Source organism: Mercenaria mercenaria, chromosome 2, assembly GCF_021730395.1.
Source record: "Mercenaria mercenaria strain notata chromosome 2, MADL_Memer_1, whole genome shotgun sequence".
Taxonomy (NCBI): domain Eukaryota; kingdom Metazoa; phylum Mollusca; class Bivalvia; order Venerida; family Veneridae; genus Mercenaria; species Mercenaria mercenaria.
The window spans coordinates 101067528-101083115 of NC_069362.1; the positions used below are offsets into that span (position 1 = coordinate 101067528).

A 15588-nucleotide genomic window follows, 5' to 3' on the forward strand; every position below is an offset into this window, starting at 1 on the left:
ATAGTTCAAGGCGAAGTTGTAAACTTGTAATTCTATGTTTAAAAATCGTTGTTCTTGTTTTAAAAATAAAAAAAAAATTGAATGTAAAAAGGAATGGCTTTTACATGATTCCGTAAACGTGTTTCATTTAATGCAAAGAGAGATTAAAACACGCAGGCATCTGAAATTACTTTCATACAATGCAGGTCACTTATATTCTTCGTGTAAGACGGTATTTCAACAATATCAACGTAAATGATGACTTCTTTCAAACTCGTGCAGATTTTGCTTAGTTTTATAGTACATGTATTTTTATTAAGTATGTTCACAGAATTTTAAAAATCTGGTTATGTATGTTTACATTATGTTTTAAAATCTTGGAATCTAGGTCATGCTTGAAGCTTTAATCAGGTTTTCTTTTGGGGGGTTTTAGGGAAAATCGTATTAGCTGTAGTGATACTTCTTGTGTTACAAATGCATACCTTACCCTCTGTTTAGGGTCAATTTTACAAACTTTATTCGAGATTTTTCACCAACTGGTAAATATACATGTATTCCCATATGCCTGTGTTACACGGAAATAGGTATGTATATAGGAAATCTATTTATAAGTGACCGGGATTGCTTGTAAACAAATCTTGGTATTGGCCGTAAACGGTCTTGCTCTGTGTGGCAATCTAGATGGCACAAGACCAGTTATTTGCCCTTGGTTGACAATAAGGAAGTGGTTACGCGGAAAATAGTCTCTCTGTTTGATGGTGAATATTGGTGAATTTTTGAGTGAAAGACCTGTAATAAATGGCATAATTTAATAGAGGAGATATGAAATAGTAGGTACATGTACAATTTGAGAGAATGAGAATGTCAGAATATGCATCTAGAGGGTATTCTTCATACGCATGCTATTTGGTTCAAAATGGTGGAAAAAAGAGCCGGTCAACCCCATGTTTATTGTGGCTGGAATTTTTTCTCTTGAATAGTTCTGTTGAGTTCAGGTATTTTTAGGGGGGATTCATGCAAAATTGCAATAGTGTCCAGTGCCTATATATAACATATAATACAAATAACTGTGGTATTAGGCCAGATGACAAATATACATTATATGGATATATTGATTGTAGTCTGCAGAAGCAATTCCAGCGGATGCCATTGTATTCAGTTCTATGTCTAGCGTTTGACTGGTTGTTTCTCCTAAAATTATTCAGTATTTGCTATGAAAATATCGTTTATAAACTTTGCGACATTAAAGTCAGTTAGGTTGCATTTTGTAAAAGTAAATATCACTGACATTTCAATTTCAACGAAGTATCTCTGTTCATTTAAAAATGTGTGCTTCGAAATGAGTTTTGCTTTTAACATGATGAACAAAATATTCATGTTACAGCGTGAGACTTTAAGCTGTACTGAAATATCTAATAGAGGCTTTTCACATTTTGTAATTTCTCATTGTCAAACTGTGTGTTAATGCTAATTTTAATACGACCAAATTCATTTCCTATTAAACTAAGAGGACTTAAACTGTGTGTTATTATGCAACAAAATCACATACACTTCGTACGTCGAAATTATTATGTCATAGTGTCAAAAAAAAAAGCGGAGGACTGAAAAAGAAAACTACACAAAACCAAGTTTCAAAGTTTATATCATTAAGTCCTCAGTATGTATATAACATAAACTTAAGATCACATTCAAATAATAACAATAAAAGCACTGATGTAAACATCAAAGGGCGTGATGTAATTAAAGGAGAAACAAGTTAAGTTTCATCTTTTAATAACAACAGTAAGAAATTCACAAAATATGTATTAAATCAACGCAATCAATACTGAAAAAAAACCAGAGAAAACCATTATAAAGAAATGTAATATTATGCAGTGTTAAAGAATTACTTGTTTTTTAATTTTCAATGTCTAAGAAAAATGTTGCTATGAAAGAGAATTGAAGGTGAAAGTGAAAAGAAAGTTTTACCTTTAACGTAAACAACTGAAAAATATATACACTTATATATAAATGAATATTTATTTGAAAGACTTAATAAATTAATAAAATGAACAGTATCTTCCTTGAAACATTATCATGTATCAATTCAACATGAAATAGAGAGACTCTCCAAAAGCATGCTGTACAAACTACACATTAAAATGAAAACGCAATCTTTAATGAAAGACAGTTAAAAGCAGACTGTAAAATAATAATAACGCTATGCGCAAAAAATAGATTAGTGAAGTGTACGCAGTTATTTTTAGCGACAGATTAGTCGATTTAACGAAAACAGGTAATACTCTTTTTACAACGCAATACCGGACAGTTTAGCAGTTTTGCTTACTTTTTACGAAGTAATGACAAAATATGATCTGATGGTACGTTGTAATCATTCAATATGGTGGAAATGAAAATATTTATGCTGACATCCTTGATTATTATTAATATAATAAACATTCGTCCAAGATACTACCTTCTCTTGAGATATAGACTATTCCCTCCGAAGTGAGAAGTCGTTTATTGTTTCTAAATATTACATAACATCATCAGAACTGAAGCACCGGAAATATAATAGATACCAAATGAACATTTTTTAAACAGCCTTTCGAATGAGCTTTTATTAGTACCTATTAACGAAATAGGCTCGACAACCAGCATATGTAAAATGACCGCTCCTCCCTTTAGCAAAACAATTCCCAACTCCATTAGAGACACCGGCCGGCGCCAGTGAAGACACATGATCAGTAGAGGACAACTCTTATTCAAAAAAGTGAATGAAGGAATCGGCTTGTAAGTTTCGTCTTAGGACTTTATATTCATAATTTTATGTTACTTTTATTCAGAATCTAAATACAATAGTTCATTACTTATCATTACTTTGACATATCAAATTTAGTATCAAAGCTCCCGTATTTGAATCTGACTTTAGTGCATCGTAACCTAGTCTATAATTAGAAAGTTTAATTACCTCCCTTAGTAGCTAGGTTTTTGACTGGTCAAATTATTTGCACGCCCTTCTGTGTAGATTTATAATGAGTACTGGATAGATCCATAAATATGTTACTAGGTCAAACATAACACTTTTGGTGTTATAATCATTGAAATTTTTGAAAAAAAAACATGCAAATAAACAAATAAATGTAGGTGAATGTCGTAAAGGACGTAGATAATAATCCTTAATATTGTGTAAGAATCGAAATAATGTAATTCAAACAATGATTTTAAATGAAATCATTGATAGTCTTTCAGATGTGTATTACAATACATAATTCCTTCGCATCTGAACTCTAAACATTGATTCTATTCTTAACTATAAGTTAGACAAAAGTTTTTGGTTTACGTATATCTTATTGTTTCACACATGTACATCATATGTACATACATATCAATAACGTAGAATCAAACATAAAAAACGAAAAAGGGTTAAGGAACAAGTTTTCACATCATCATTAAAGACGATCCACTTAACAATATTCACTTACATGAGATGTGGCTAAAAACATAGTTGTTCACAAAGTTTCGTAAAATGTACTGTTGTTTATAATTTGATTCATAACATAATATCAAAAAGAAAAAAATGGAAATGTAGAGAAAAAAGCAAAAGTTAGCTAAAATCTCATGATAACAACGAATATGCTTTATCGGTAAATTAGAAATTGCTGAAAAAAGAAAGCGTTAATACAAATATTGTCTAATTTACTAAATTTGCAATTGCTACATTGAGCTTAAGTGGCAAAATCATTGTTTCATCATTGTAAACTTAAGAGTAAACGTTTTCATTATGGCTGTCAGACGACCATACTGACTTATGATGGTTCTGATTGGTAAGTTAGGTTTAGCAACAGAAGAGAATATTTCATTATAGATATTTCCAGTTAACGTTAATTATAACTTGTTATCTTTAAAAACAATAAATGCACTAAATTAGGAAAAAAAATCCATAATTGCTCTGCCATATTTCAAAATTTTAAGCACTTCCTGTCTTGACTTAGAATCTATTTAAATCTGTTTGCATCCAGGAATTTCAAAAAGCAAAACATACTACAGAAAATACTATTTATTTGGTATTACAGTGACATATATTTTCTCCTTTATGTTTAGTTGAATACTCATGGCATTTTTACTTTTCCAAAGCAGGTGCCCGTAACTAAAGAAATGTCACGAGTCGATTACTGTCTATAAACGATTTAACAATTCAATTCATTTTTGCTTTAATGATATTTATTGTAACTACCACTTTCTAACAGAAACAAATGAATAGCAATTATTTATTTCTAACCACTGAGCTTCATGTTGTTGCCCACGACTCAAGGAAAACCCACGACTAAATAACAATAACCCATTTCTTATAGTACTGGTACTTTGGATATTATTGCTTTGTTTACATTTTGTAATAAATTTTAGGTGTTTTGCCCAAAAACTAATTCTAGCTAATTCCGAAAACAAAACGCATTTTAATAATTTAAATTTTCAGGGCGCTTTGTTTGGAAAGCTTTTGAACGCTGCTGAAAATATCATATTGATACTGACTGATAACGAAGAGTTCACAAAATGTAAAAAATCTCTGTTTAAAGGGTGAAAGTCATTGAGGACTGGAACTTATCTATTCTTTTATTTGAAACAATGGACATCAAAAAAAAAAGCCTATTCTCCTGTATTACGACCATAGCTAATATTATAAAATCAGTGACTAAATAATTTATGAAAAGAACAAAATTCAAACTATTACCTTTATTTCTTAGTTGAGAATGATAAATTGAAAATACTATCGCCAAAGTACTAAATATCCAGTACTTTTGAGCTTGATTCTAGAATTGGCCCACAATAGAAAGAAGCTGAAACGGAAAAATATCATAGACGGGTTGCTTCAAAAATCCAACAACATTTTAATTTTTATACAAAATATAGAAAAAGGGGGAGGAAGGGGATAGAAAAGAGAGCGGGGTTGAAGGCGGAAGAGGAACAAGGATGAATATTCAAACGGGAATGCTACGTTACCCTATAGCAGCGCAGACGCTCATGTACAAAAGACACACACGCACGCACACACGCGACTGACTTACATAGATAAACAGATAGATAATATAATACAACTTTGTAGGGCACCGCCAAAGACACACAAGCACACAAACGCCAACACATAAGCAGGAAAAAACAACAAACGGGAACCGCCTTAGGATTCCGGCAGCCAAAATTATGGTGGGCACCATAACTTGAGAGGGGATGCCGAAGCAAGGGAACGCAAATGTAAGGGGAAAGGATGGGGCGATAGAGTGAGTGAGGAGAAAGAGGAAAGAAATGCTGACAACAAACAAGACAACATACGCAACACAAAAAACAAGACAGACAGAAAGTTGAAAATGAGGGCACCGCCTTGGAACGGTCAGTAACCTATATAAAGGAAACTGGGTATATTTTTGATTCAGCAATTCTTCATTCATTAAAAAAATAATTGTTGGGGAATTGGACAGAAAGCTATATATTAGCTTACAGTTGTACTATCTTTAAAATAAAACATTTTAAGTGTGCCTTTTTCGTTCTCCGTTGCTAAAGGTCAGACGAAAATGCTTGTGATCACTAACAAATTTATTTGATATATTGTACTAAGTAGTACGCGTTTGTATACGTTTGAAAATATAATTGCCTCTATTTTACTCGGATTAAAATCTACAATAGACTGTCGTGAAGATGGTTGTATTTTACATGTAAGTATTTTTATTTTATTCTTTCAATCAATTTATCAACACAACTTAAAAGAGAGATAGGTCTTAAAACGTGTCATTACCATAGTTTCTCTATATGCGCCATGTCATGATAAAACCAACATAGTGCATTTGCAACCAGCATGGATCCACGCAGTCTGGTCAGGATCCACGCTGTTTGCTGTTTCTCTAATTGCAGTAGGATTTGAAAGCGAACAGCATGGTGCCAGACTGCGCGGATGCGCAGGCTGGTCTGGATCCATGCTGGTCACAATTGCACTATGTTGATTTTCTTATGGTGCGGCTCATATAATTACAGCTATTGATGATGAGATGAATATCACCTTTGTCGGGTACATAAATGTGGACTTTGTCAGGTTTTACATGAAGTAAGTATTTTATTTAATGCATTCACTCAAAGAAGCTTACTGTTGTTAATATCTCAGTTAGACAATTATTACTGACAGTCAATACACAATGTTATCGAAATTTTACGAATTAGAATACGATCGTGATTTGTTGATTAGACTTTGAGTTTAAAGAAACCAGAAATGGTTCGTCTATATTCAGCATTGCGCGAGAGGTTTCTTTTCCATTGTTTCTTTTATTGTTGTTGTTGTTGTTGTTGTTGTTTTATCTTTTTTTTATTTGAAGAATAGTTTCCTGTTCATTAGCAATGAGATTTTGATAGAAATTAAACTTTAAGCTCCCCAGTGGTGTTTTTGCCACTGACCGTTCCAAGGCGGTGCCCCACTGTGTTCCTTTGTTTGTTCGTTTTGTCCTCGTGTGTTGGCTTTGTGTGTGCGCGCGTGTATATGTGTGTGTGTGTTTGTGGTGTGCACGTCTGCGTGCTGTAGATTTCGTTTTGGGGAGGCCGCGATTTTGGTACGTGGCATTCCCTGTTTGATATTTGTCTTTGCTTTTCATATAAGTATCTATTTAAGACTGAGCATAAATGTTAAGATACAGAATATTTGGTGTTCAAAACTTTATTACTGCACTTGAATGGAGGAATAGAGGAACTCTGCGTCAAACGCCTGAGTAAGTTTAACTAAATTTATTGTCTACTGGTTTCGACCAAATAAGGATCCACGACAGGGTAATTACTTTATGACTAAATAAATCTAAACTATAATTCCTTTATAGACGTCAAGATACTGTATCAATAATTTGAGCCGCACCATGAGAAAACCAATATAGTGCATTTGCGACCAGCATGCATCCGCGCAGTCTGGTCAGGATCCACGCTGTTCGCTTTCAAAGCCTTTTGCAATTAGAGAAACCGTTAGCGAACAGCATGGATCCTAACCAGACTGCGCGGATGCGCGGGCTGGTCTGGATCCAGCTGGTCGCAAATGCACTACGTTGGTATTCTCATGGTGCGGCTCATATTATTTTTCTGTAATAATGGTATTGGTTATTGAATCTTCTTTTCATATTCTGTAAGTTTATTATTACTAACGTCAATGTTCGTGGTACGAAACAATCATTAAGGCTTGTAGCTTTATCAACATTTGATAATGTATTTGTTCACAATTATCATTACCGTTGAGGGTATAGTTTCCAACTTTTCTATTAGCTACTCAATAGTGTTAGTTCTTCTCATGTTCTTTTAATTGCTGATCTTTGCCTCAGGAATAACATTTTTAATATATTTAATTTAATAAAAGGTTTTCCTTACAAACCATTTTTTGTTTCTGTTGTTTCTTAATAGTTTGAATCAGATCTAACTTGTTATATTTTTAGTTTTTTAATGCTATAGATTTTCAAAAGTTACTGGAAAAAATATTGAAAAAAAAATCATTTACTGATACAAAACTGCATGCAATAAAATCATTATCTTCTTTTTATTCTCTGCATATATAAGAAAGTGTCGGAAAATATATTTCTTCATAAAATGCATTGTGTATTGTGCTGAAACAACAAAATAAACTTGGTTTCTTAAATGCTTCTCAAATTTTTAAGAAAGTTCTCACCTCAGATAGCTATTCATTCATGCTACTCTGAATATGTTTTGCACATGAAATAAACATGATCAAAAACAATTGTTATATGAATGATATGAATGATTACTGAAACTATAATCGAAATTAGTGAAAATGAAATTGAAAATACTAAAAATGAATCGGAATTTCTGAAATTGTAATCGGAATAGATGTGCCATGAACGATACATGTAACAAAATTCTTCGGCCTACACACTTAACAGAAATAATTATACATCTATATAGTGGATGTTGATAAATAACCGTAAAACAAATCTGTCACATATAATGTAATTTTAAGGAATTTATGTTGATAATGTCAATTCACCGATGCTCATACTTATTGTAATGTTACAGTTACCTCTAAATAAATTAAATTACTTTCATTGCAGTGTGTATGAATAACACTCAAACATGCAAACATAAAACAAACTGGATGCAATTAATTCTTATAGCAAATAAATGTATAGAAAGGGTTACAGTTTCACTCGCTCTCGTTAGAAATTTAATATCTGTCCACATCTTTTTCCCAGACATGTACTGAAAAATAGAACAACACTTTCAAAAATATTGAATCTCACCTTTTAACACCTACTGAAAGAATAAACATTAAGCTAAATCGTAAAAGTTAGTAAAATAGTAATAGGTATTTTTATATCTATCTTGATTACTAGTACCGTAATTATGAAATTAAACAATTATGTTGTATTCTAAAAAAAAAGCAACATGCAGTTGATGTAATTTTAAACTTGGTACCTGAAAACAGAAATACATTTTCAAAACTTCCATATCGCACACTTTTACACAAGGAAATTTCTTGAAATTTAAAATAATGCTATTTTTTCACGCACCTTTGGACGCCTTTAACATGATATGCACATGCAGATGCGTTGTATGTATTTTGGATAAACACATTTTATAAGCAAAATTCTTTGCCACACTTCTGATGTATTCAGATACAAATATTTATAAAACATTGAAACGGAAGGAAATAAAAAAAATCAAGAGTCTACAACGACACATACAATTGACAAATAAATAATTTGTCTTGAATGACATTTGAAATGGTCATATCTTTCAGCTGTCGTTTATTTTAAAATTGCGCAAAACTTAACTATAAAAAAAACTATATAAATACTAAACGAATTACTCTATGCAAAGCTTGTATTCATATTTTATACTTATATGTAATAGAAAATAAAAATTAACTCTTGCCTTATTCACTGTTATAGTAAGTGAAGCAGCTAATACAATCTCGACAGTATTTTGTGGTATTTTACGATAATGCCAAAGCTTATAGCACCTTATGTTATGTCTGCTGTAATAAAAAGCTACAAGGCTACATCAGCTTATGGTATTTTTACTATAATGCCAAAGCTACAGTATCTTATTGTACTTTACAATAATGCCAAAGCTACATAATCTCTTTGTATTTTTACTACATATGCCGTGCTACAGCATCTTATGGTACTTTACAATAATGCCAAAGCTACAGCGTCTTATTGTACTTTACAATAATGCCAAAGCTACAGCGTCTTATTGTACTTTACAATAATGCCAAAGCTACAGCGTCTTATTGTACTTTACAATAATGCCAAAGCTACAGTATCTTATTGTACTTTACAATAATGCCAAAGCTACATAATCTCTTTGTATTTTTACTACATATGCCGTGCTACAGCATCTTATGGTACTTTACAATAATGCCAAAGCTACAGCGTCTTATTGTACTTTACAATAATGCCAAAGCTACAGCATCTTATGGTACTTTACAATAATGCCAAAGCTACAGTATCTTACTGTATTTTACAATAATGCCAAAGCTACATAATCTCTTTGTATTTTTACTACATATGCCGTGCTACAGCATCTTATGGTACTTTACAATAATGCCAAAGCTACAGCGTCTTATTGTACTTTACAATAATGCCAAAGCTACAGCATCTCTTTGTAATTTTACTACATATGCCAGTGCTAGAGCATCTTATGGTATTTTCATAACTGCGTATTGTTTACATAGAAAAGTATTAGATTCTTTTAGAGGAGGTTCAATGTGCTTTTAAATACATATACACAAGTAATGCATTTTGCATATGTGTAAACGTCGAAACCGATCCTAAAGTATCGAGTAAACTGTTTAGTTCAGAAAACTTTGACAAAATTGATGAAGATTCAACTATTTTTTTCATGAAAATAAAATCTAAATCCTTAAAGTTCTAATTGATATTACATTAGGAGTAATAGTGTCTGGCCCAAATAAGGAACTTTAATTCATATCTGTTAAAAATATTTCTATAAATGTTTTTTTTTAAGTCATTAGAAAACTATATATTCTTCATCAATGAATACTAATTTGATGATTTTTGAAAAGTTTGTGTTCTGGTAGATTTAGGCTAAAGCTCGTCTAAAGACTGACAAAGACTTGCAATAAATGTATATTCATTTTAAGGAACTTGTGAATCTAATACTTATTTATTGAACTTGTGTTAAACTGATCCATCGACCTTATGGAACATTTTGACTTAAATACTTTTTTTGTCAATATAACTTTTACAGTAGTTGATTGCTTTTATACTGTAAAAGTATGCACGTGCGCAATGCTTTTGCAGAGTGCAAAGCAACAAGAATATCTTTCAAATATTAATAAGTACAAACCTTTTGGAGGAGGCGGGCGAACTGTCCAAATAAAATAGAGCAAATTTATTTTTTCAAAAGTGAAAATCATATATACTTTTAAGTATTACAATGGAATTTGATAGTCATGCGCATATTAATGCCAATGATTCAGACACTACTTTTTGAAACAATATGGTAAAATATATTCTCTCTATATTAAGAGAAATATAAGGATACGCATGTTCTTTATTCGTTATAAATTTACATCTTCCTTAAACAATTACATTTAATTGATATAATTTCATTCACTAACATTAACTTATATGACAAAATTCGTGCCCGTATCTACAAATAATTTCAAACAAACATCTTTAAAGACATGACTGTCAAAAACCTCTTTGATGTCGAAATTACTTTCAAATTAGAAAAGAGTACCGCCTGCTAGTCTTAACTTACCGGACATCATTTGTGAATCATTTGGTCTCTTAGGCTTCGTTGGAGGTGTTGTGTAATCCCTTTGAATATGACGCGGTTTCGAGCCAAACCTTAAATATTACGTATACGTATACAAGTTAACAAATTTATATTAAACTTCCTATTGCTTTTTAGAATTAAAAATCCAAAACTAGCCAGAAGCCTTAGAATATTGCTAAAACAAGCCCATTTGTCAATTTAAAGATGGTTAGTTAAAGTACCTATGTGGTACCCTAGACAATATCAGGCATGTGCAACACTATCCTAAAATATCAAAATCTCCTAAGATAATATTGTGATAACACCCGCCTTCATATAATTTATTTATCTATAGATTATAGTAAGAACTTTTAGAATATTTAAGCAGACATGTCGATTTCACGCTTAATACTATGCCTATAGCCTGCTGGCGACAAGTGATTTTGCCTTTGCGACCAGTGTTGACCAAGATGTGCAGGCTGATCATGGTCAGCGCTGTTCGCTATTCAATCAGTAATTTTTCAGTGAATATCCCTTCAAATCATTATTGGTACTGCCCAAATTGAATGATGAAACAGTCCATTTTAGAAATATAGCAGGGTAAGGGTTAAACTTGGATAAGTAGCAAACATACAATTGCGTATATAAGACATACCTTCTCTTTCCGCCTACACATGGGCATTTGCAGCAGGATGGCATACAAACGTAGTTACAACAGACAAACAGTGTCACAACAGCCGTAATTGCGAGAAGTACCATTAGTAGCACGAACCAAATAATATTCCGTGTGTCATCAAAAAATGTTTTGTATCTGAAAAATATCATTCAAAAGAAAAACAAATAAGTCATGTGATGGTTTGTGAAATAACTCCGTTGAAATGTTTTGAATACTTGAAAAAAGAACATTTCAATCTTTTCTTTTCCTACCACAGACCCTACTTTCTTTTACTGGATCTGGCCATGAATAAACGTGAACAAATATAAACAAGGTAATTCATGTGCTGTTAAGTTTCTATTTTATCTTACAACTGTCATGCTAGTGTCGAAAATTTATATATCTACGTCTTGCTTTTTTGTTCTTTTTTCTTTGTTCTTTTTTTTCCACAAAAATCTTTTTTTCTATAATAAAAATTGCAATCCGATTTATCGTATAATTTGACATATTAACTATTAATCTTAACAAACAGACAACCATCTCATCGAATAAAGCTACTTAAGCTATGCTCATGGTAAGTGTTTTCATAAACAATTCCTGATAAAATGCTCACTGATGCAGTTAACTGAGAAACGTAAATGTCGAGTCTTCCGTTACAATGGCTAACAGCAGCAATATAACAATAGGATGCTGACGTATTTGGGCACGGTTTTAAATTCTTGCTGAATCTGATTGGCTTATACATTCACATAATAACGCATCTTTATGTAGATGTTAATTGCTAACTGTCTTCTTAGATCACTAAGTTTGCGATAAAAAAGCTAACGTACACGATTGTGTTAAAATGTCTGTACATCACTCATCTACAGCAAAACCAGTTGTGTTGAAATGTTCAATGCATATTGTATATGGCTATAGAATACCCTAAAATGTCCATGAAAAAATCGTGCTTGTTCCTATGATCGTTTCTACAAAAGCGCTTTAGTCTTAAAAGTTTCAGAATTCCCCTTTCATTTAGTTTTCTGGTTTTGTTTAAAACAACAAATTTGATCTACTTCCATTTTGAACGACGTTTCTTTCGAAAACTTATGATTGACGTCCCCGGCATCTGGCTACACCCTGGCCTAGCTGGTTATTATGTTCTGAAACGCTCATAACTTTGCTATGGATACAAGTAAACTTGAACAGTTGGTTGTTTAGGAAAAAACATATTTTGCCTTGCATCGGAAATTTGTGCGTTAACTCGACATCCATTTTCATGTTTTTTAATGCACCCTTATATACAAGTCAGACAAAGATAACGGGAATTAGCCTTTTTAGACATGAACTGTTAATGATATGGGTCTTCGAAGCTATGATTTATATTAGTATCATTCTTTATAATACAGAATCAAAAAGCAAATTCAGTGTTTAGTTTTGCATTTGTTTTGTTGCCATGCCGTTCAGGAAACAATGAAGACGTGTGAGCAAAACATACAAAAATGGCGAATGTAAATAACACAATCTGACTAAAGTACATCTCCTATTACGCTACGCATAGGATCTGACAACGAGCTATTGATAGCCTCGTTCTGACAACCCTTCCGCTAGCCAATCAAAAGCTAACTTACAACATTCTGCAAGCTTTAAAAAGCCTTGGTTTTTGATTTCTACAATTTTTATGTCGAAAGATGTGAGATAGCCGGTTAGCTCAGTCGATAGGGCACTTGCTCTGTAAGCGAGAGGTCCCGAGTTCGAGCCCTGGATTGACTGCAAATTTTTCTTACTCTTTGACATTCGAACAAATTGTCTGATTGGTTCAAATAAAAATAGATTTGCGAAAATAAAAATAGCAATATTGGAAATCCAAAATATACAGAAGACGAATGTGAATGGGTCGTTCTCAGATCTTCGTTTAGAAGATCAAGTACTTTAGTCAGATTGTAAATAACACAGACTACAGCGTTTGTTGTCATTGACTTTACAAATATCATTCAGGAAAAACATTCTTTATGTAAAGAACGCAGTCGCTAGCCTATACCCAGTCGGGATAAAAAGTATCGTTATAAAAATACATAACTTAATGAAAATATTGTAATAAAATTACACATATCAGAATAAAAAGTATCGTAATACGATTTTTGCTTTAAAACGGTATCGTTATAAAAAGCAAACCTGTCGAAATAAAAAAAGTATTGTAATACAAATCCCAGAGGAATAAAAAACATCGTAACAGAAAGTATACCTATCGGAATTAAAAGTTTCAAATAGAAACTATTCCTTTCGGAACGGAATAAATAAAAATCGTAAAACAAAATCCTATTGGAATTAAAGTATCGTAATGAAGGCTATACCAATCGGACTAAAAACTTTACCTGTCGGAAGCAGATGATGTGGTTGCCTCTGTAACCACGTTCAAAATGATACTCAGGGTCCTGCTAATGCCGGAGTTTCTTTTGTCGGCCACGCCAACAAGGATGTTACATGCAGAGGAGCTGAACGTAGTTATTGTATCAAGTACAATCACATCGCCCGCTGAAAGGTAAAAAATATATATTATAAAGGTTACATACGTAAGTATATTGTACACACTATGTTAGTATGGCTCAAAACGCTTGTGTAAAGTTTTATAGATAGACTGTACACACTGGGGACGGTCAGAATGATAAACTCACAAGAATATATCGATGTTTCTACGGTGGAAGGGTTAGTATAAAGTCTAGTTTCAAGTCAAATTCTAAAATGATTATTTTAAAAGATATTTATATGATTATATTTCCTGGATATCATAATTCATTTGATGCACTAAAATACGGATATGACATTTCGATGAAAAAGAACTAAGCATATATATATATATTGGCATCTGAAATTCAAAATCAAAACTTAAAAATATCGCAGCAATGTAAAACGTTTCATATGTGGTTGTTTATATATATTTATGTTTAAAAACCTTATGCACGAGTATACTGTAAAAGCATGCAAAAATAAGATCCTTCCTAGTAAAAGTCTAGTATACAGCAATAATCTTGAAAATAACTTGCAAGTACCTGCTCTTATTACAGTTGCTATATTAAGCAGTTTGTTGACAGGCAATAAATAAAACAAACATATATCACTTATCATAACCTCCGCAGTCATGTGAGAGACATGAAATAATATAAAAAGCGAAAAAAGCATGCTTAATTTTACACATAATTTAATTCGTCAGAGAAATTTAATAAATAATTTACTAAAATTCATTTGGTAAACCTATTTAATAATCCTCTAGGAAATGATATTAAAGATATGGTTATTTGTTTCTACATTTGATATTGATCATGTTTTAGTCTCTAGGTAATAAATTGCAATAAAGCAGATAATCGCTATTACTTACAGTTTAATACTGCAAATGGACAATCTGAAGGATCTGCGGTAAAGGTAACGTTGACCGTATTGTCCTCGGAATCGGTATAATCAACTGTAAAAACTATGGTGCCAGGCGTGGTAGACGTATTTACAGTGAGTAATGTCCCTGTCCCTGGTAATATGTGGTCATACATATTCGTGATTAACAAAATCTCATTGCAAAATAATATGCTGCCAAGTGTTGACGTATAGTTGTATATTCAGTTTACCAAGAATGTTATTGTTTTAAATATTACATAACTAGCTTGACATTTAGCGAATTTTTTAGAACATTTGATATACTGTAATAAACACCGTTTCAGAACCTTCTGGAATATTTTGAATGATTATGTTATTGTTGATATATACATATAAGAGGAATGTCTTTATTTACTGGTATTGTATATAAGAAAAACACTTCTCAGATCTACTTTTTATAGGTTTCTGAAAAAAAATCTATTGTTTATGTAAACGTTTTAACTTTCATAAATGTAAAACTGTATAAGAAAATGTGCCACTTAATAACACTATATTAAGAGCTCTTGCAACAACAAATCATTCAATTTGCATCTTGGATTTTTATCTCAGTATTTAGCTTAGATTGAGAAAAGTAAAGTTATTAAACAAGTGTGTGGGCATGAAATGATTTACGACTTTTCGTTTCTGCATTCATTTGTCATCTTTCGTTTGTTAATCAAAATAAATGTTATTGTTTGAATTTCTTGCCGAAGTTTCTTTCCATGCAAGCATAGAATTACTACGCCTTTTTTAAACATCTTCTTACAGCGAAACTTATATAATTATTCAGTTAAAATACACTGTGTTAAATTGATTCATCTGGTTTATTTATA

General features: G+C 32.0%; 1 protein-coding gene across 1 annotated transcript in view; it reads right to left on the reverse strand.

The window, feature by feature from the left end:
* Positions 1–1635: 1635 nt before the first annotated feature.
* LOC128555313 (uncharacterized) overlaps positions 1636–15588 on the reverse strand; it is a 48486-nt gene continuing 34533 nt past the window's right edge. The window contains exons 10-15 of the mRNA XM_053537378.1: positions 14727–14870; positions 13726–13885; positions 11372–11527; positions 10720–10808; positions 10303–10323; positions 1636–8187 (exon numbers count right to left, since the gene is read on the reverse strand). Coding sequence (XP_053393353.1) covers positions 8153–8187; positions 10303–10323; positions 10720–10808; positions 11372–11527; positions 13726–13885; positions 14727–14870 — 605 coding nt within the window. The 3' untranslated portion in view covers positions 1636–8152. The remainder of the gene's footprint in view (positions 8188–10302; positions 10324–10719; positions 10809–11371; positions 11528–13725; positions 13886–14726; positions 14871–15588) is intronic.